This window comes from Drosophila hydei, unplaced genomic scaffold (assembly GCF_003285905.1).
Source record: "Drosophila hydei strain 15085-1641.00,03,60 unplaced genomic scaffold, DhydRS2 tig00000063-arrow-pilon, whole genome shotgun sequence".
NCBI lineage: Eukaryota > Metazoa > Arthropoda > Insecta > Diptera > Drosophilidae > Drosophila > Drosophila hydei.
The window spans coordinates 9,578,308-9,583,239 of NW_022045657.1; the positions used below are offsets into that span (position 1 = coordinate 9,578,308).

Here is a 4,932-nt window from a genome sequence, read left to right on the forward strand (position 1 = left end):
AAACAATATAAGAGGCAGGCGAACATGTTCGTAGTTGAAATATTTACAAATTGAAGTCTTACTTGGGCCTTTTTACGTTTTCCATTCCAAAATTGAATTTCCATTGTTGTTACTTAGCCCATTGGCTCTTAGGCACATGACAAGCCATTTCGTTTGGTTCATTTGTGACTATTTTCTATAATATTGTAGCTTGTTATTCTTATTCCTATTGAGAGTCCTGCTTGGTCTGAACGTGTCCGGATATTGTTACAGCTGCAATCGACAATGAGTTGGCAGATCGATTGCAGGGCATCTGCCATTAATGCAGCATGTAGAAAATTACAGCAAAATGATGCGCAAAATATTTCAATACGAAATGATAAATATTTCGAATTATCAGCTCTGCTAGTAGGACAGCCGCTTCGTGCTCGCACTGCGAGAACGTGCCTCTCTTTGCAACTGTCCAGACATAAATACACGCGGGTATCATACACACACACACACTCGCACACACTGACAGTTAAAAGCGGCAACAAAAGAAATCGCACACTTCAACGTTTTGAATTTGTAAAAGGATATCTTTCACATTATAATAAGAAATGAGGCAGAAGACACGCAGCGCATGTTATAACCACACAGCCAGCTTCCCCGCACTGCCCCACCGTTGGCCTTGGCTATGCGGCTTTTCCTTTGCCCTATCTATGGCCATCTCGCTCTCCCTCGCATGCCCTGCTGCTGGCAGGCACTTTAAAATGCAGAACAGCTGAAAAATCATATAAACACAAATAATAAAATCGACAATTTGGCAAGAGGCGCACGCACAGCTACATCTTTATGTGATATCCTTGTAGCCATTTGCGTGTGTGTGTGCGTATGTATATGCGTGCAATGAGCACATAACTGTAAATGTACTGGCAACAAAACGTGCGGCGATTGCCTAACAAGACCAATGAAGACGCTCACAGAAGCAAAAAAGAGTTAAGTCAAACCTCCTACCACTTGGCTAATGATAGAATCAAAAAGATTCAACTTGGCGACTAGACGTCGATGGGAATATGACCTCACGCACACACACACACACACACACACAAACACATAATATACGCATATAATGAGTGCAAGAAGAACAAATTTGTTAAGCTAAGAAATACAATGCGAAACTAATCGATTCTATAGAATTTAAAGGCTTAAATAGCTATTTCAGAGCCTGTCCAGAAACTAGGCACAATTGAAAATGTTTTGCTTAACAACATTTATTGTTTCAAATATCTTGTGTATGGCAAACGCTGAGCTATGGGATAGGCGTCTAATTAGACCCAGAATATATGGAGGCCAGGAAAGGACTATCGAACAGCTCGGCGGCTATGCCGTTCAGATATACCTGGGCAACAGGCTGATATGTGGTGGCACGCTAGTCAGCTCACGTTATATTGTTACATCGGCACACTGTTTCGCATCAGTTTCGGACTACACTCAATATCACGTAGTCGCTGGCGAGACAGAGACAGCAATGTATTTTCCAACAGAGGACTCGAAAAATTCGGTACTCAAGTTAAAGATACATCCGAAGTATGAAAGAACGCAGTTCATAGCTGACATTGCTGTGGTCTCACTCAGCATACCCTATAAAAAGCCCAATGTCAACTACCTGCCTCTGTGTTCGCAAAAGCCAGCTGCCGGCAATGTGGCCACCGTCTCTGGCTGGGGTGTCAGCGAATACTATCACGATACGTTGCGCGCCATGAAGGTACCTCTCATTGATGAAACGGAGTGCAGCCGGAAGATGGAGCGCACTATGCCCGACAACGTGATCTGCGCCGCCGGCTACAACGGTCGCACCCTCTGCCATGGCGACTCTGGCGGGCCCCTGGTCATCAATGGCGAACTGTGCGGCATCAGCACTTGGACTTCCAAATGCGGCAATCACGACATGCCCGACGTCTTCATGAGCGTCTACTACTATCGGGACTTCATTAATAAAACTATCGCTGATATGCGAAAGTAATCACAAATCAATTCGACAGCGGATCTGTAACTAATAATAGCAAATCTCAAACAAAAAAATATGAGAAAATATAGTCAGCTGTGGTCATAAAACTAGTAGTGTTGCATTGCAGTAATCAAAAAGCTACTTTTCCGTTGAAAATTAAATATATTACCAATTTTTGCTTAGCATAGAATGCAAAGTTGTCCTTAATTCGACTAATGTGAAAATGTTTTTTTTTTTTGTTTTTATACAAAGTTTTATTCATTTTTCTTTCTCAACCCCAAGCTCTGAAGTTAATATGCTGTCAAGTTTATAACAAAAAGAAAACATCTAAATTGATAAAGAAATGTTTTAATCTAAATATTCGTTTCAAATTGTGTTCAAAATATTGTTTTTCATTACTACATTTTATTGTCCAACATTTAGTGCTCAGTCGCACTAATATTTTTATGAACACAGCTGTCAGCTGCAGATACACTTCGAGCGATGCAAAAAGTTGATTGTAAAAAAATTGAATGATATTAAAAATTTTATTTAAGTTTAATGAATAAAACAGTATTTAAGAGTACTTGTTGGTTAATTTTTTAACTAAAAAAGCAATGTATTTCGGAACAAAAAAGTATTCATACAAACAAAAAATACAACTGATATAGCAATTTTTTTAAAAACTACGAATATGCTGTTGAATAATTTGATTTATTTAAATTTAATGAATAAAACATTAATTAAAAGTACTTTTTACTAATTTTTAAACTAAAAAGGCAATGGATTTCGGAACAAAAAAGTTATCATACGAACAAAAACTACGAATATGCTGTTAAATATTATTTCCTTTTAATGATTGCTGCCAATCGCTTTGGCATTGACATGTCCAATTTTAGCGTGAAATCAAATTGATGTTGAAGCCACTCCTCCATTAATACGGTTTTCAGAATGTCCTTCCATGTATATGCAAGGATGCTCTGTGGGATTTAAATCTGGGGCAGCGGAGGGCAACTCTTCATGAAAAAAGTTTTAACTTTAGATGCAAAAATAATAGCTTTTTATTAAACTCAACTTTTTATAATAGGTATTGAGTTACCTTATAACAAAAAAAAATTAAAAAAAAAAAACAACTAATAATGTGTAACGAAATAAGGAACAAAAACTAAATTTACTAATTTTTGAAACACTCATGCTTACAAAAAATACTTTTATTGATCTTACCTTAAAATTTAAATCAAATGATACCAGCTTAATTACTTGATTTGACCTTCCGTAGCATTTATTAATTACTAATTACCAACTTTGTATGTATGTTATTCATAACAAATTGAGTCGTAATAAATTTTATTTTTTGCATATTTCACACAGAAAACCAGATTAACTTACTTTGGCGATCTGTAAAAAACTTAAAGTATCTCTAATATTATAAAACTATATTAGTTTCAGATGAGTGTGAGTTTTACAATTAATGCGGTTTATTTTCATTGATATATTTTCTTTGATATTTACAACCATTTTTCATCAAAGGGAAGCCCTGTAATAATAAGACGATAAACACATAGTTTTTGATAGTTGCATAATATAATAATCAAAATTCAATTTGACATGCACTTTAGGGCAAATTAAATCAATTTTGTGTTTACTGACAGGCATATGCTTACGATTAAAGATTCACGGAAACCTCTCTAACAAATACTATAGGTCAGCCGAATAGTTGCAATTTCTAAAGTAACCAACATATTGATAAAGTTGTTTGTTTTTTTGGTAAAATGAATATATCTAATAGAAATAAAAATAGGTATTTAAATTATAATTACATATATAATATGGTATTATTTGCTGTAAATCAAGTGATTTTAAGGTTTATTTTATATTGTTATTTAATTGTTTATTTTGTTATTTATTTTGAACATTTAAAATATTAATAATTTGATGAAAAACTAAATTCTTTATCTTCCAGATATTATGACTGAATTGAACAGCGCTGATCTGTTTTCTAACTTCATTCTCTCATTTAAATACATATGTAACTAACTGCATAACAAAGTTGAATTGATAGTTTCTAACAATCTACATATTTGTATACCTGGAAACAATGATAGCCCTTTAATATTTGTAACTCGACTATAGTGTACTAGCTATAATATTAAAATCGGCTTTAAGTGAAATTCAAGAAAAAACATGACCCCTAAATTCCAATGAGACAGGTTTTCTTTTTACAAGTCATTTTCTTTTCTCTTCCAGCAGTCGTCCGGTCAGAGAAAGAAAGAAAAGAATACCATGTTCTTCGATTTGGATTTTTCGTTTGTGAGAATCTAACAGTTAATGCAGAACGTACAATAGAATCAAAATGCCTCACACTCAAAGCGCATACATGCTCGACACGGCATACTTGATTTCATTCTTAGCTCTCTGCGCTCTTTTCGCTGTTCTCTCTTCTACCAGCGCGCTCTCTGGCATTAATTCTTCCACATCGTTCCAAAGAGCCCCAGTTGTTGCATTCTCTTTCTCTATATCCAGTCTTCCAGTGCGCAGTCATGCATTGACAATGGAAGAGAGCGAGAGAGAGCACGCTCCACGTTGTTGCAGCGAAAGAAGAAAAACAGAAGACGCAAACAAGTCACACCGACAAAACCACAATAGCAATGAAAATGCCTCCAGAAACCTGCCGGCGCCACGTTACAATTCCAGTCAGCTTTTATGTTCGTCATTCATTATTACCACTGTTGTTGTTGCGGCTGTTGTTGCTGTTGCTGCTGTTGCTGCTGCTAGCTACACAGCTTGTCGTCTGCATTAGCTCTTTATCAGTTGCCGCTACAATTCTAAGCAATTGTCTCTCGCTCTCTCTCTCCTCTGCCTCTTTGTCATTGCCTCCCCATCGCACGGCATGCCATGAGCAAGCCGCAACCAATGCTGACACAGCCCGCTGCCTCGTCGCTCGAGTTCACTCTCGAGGCTCGCTCACTATTTGCAGCTGCGGC

The 4,932-nt window shown here is 36.7% G+C and overlaps 1 protein-coding gene across 1 annotated transcript; it reads left to right on the forward strand.

Moving 5' to 3' along the window:
- The first annotated feature begins 1,243 nt into the window (after positions 1–1,243).
- LOC111592478 (trypsin-3) lies at positions 1,244–2,030 on the forward strand. Its single transcript, XM_023304694.2, has one exon. It carries the CDS (start codon positions 1,256–1,258, stop codon positions 1,982–1,984), a length of 729 nt encoding a protein of 242 aa, XP_023160462.2. The 5' UTR covers positions 1,244–1,255; the 3' UTR covers positions 1,985–2,030.
- Positions 2,031–4,932: the final 2,902 nt, after the last annotated feature.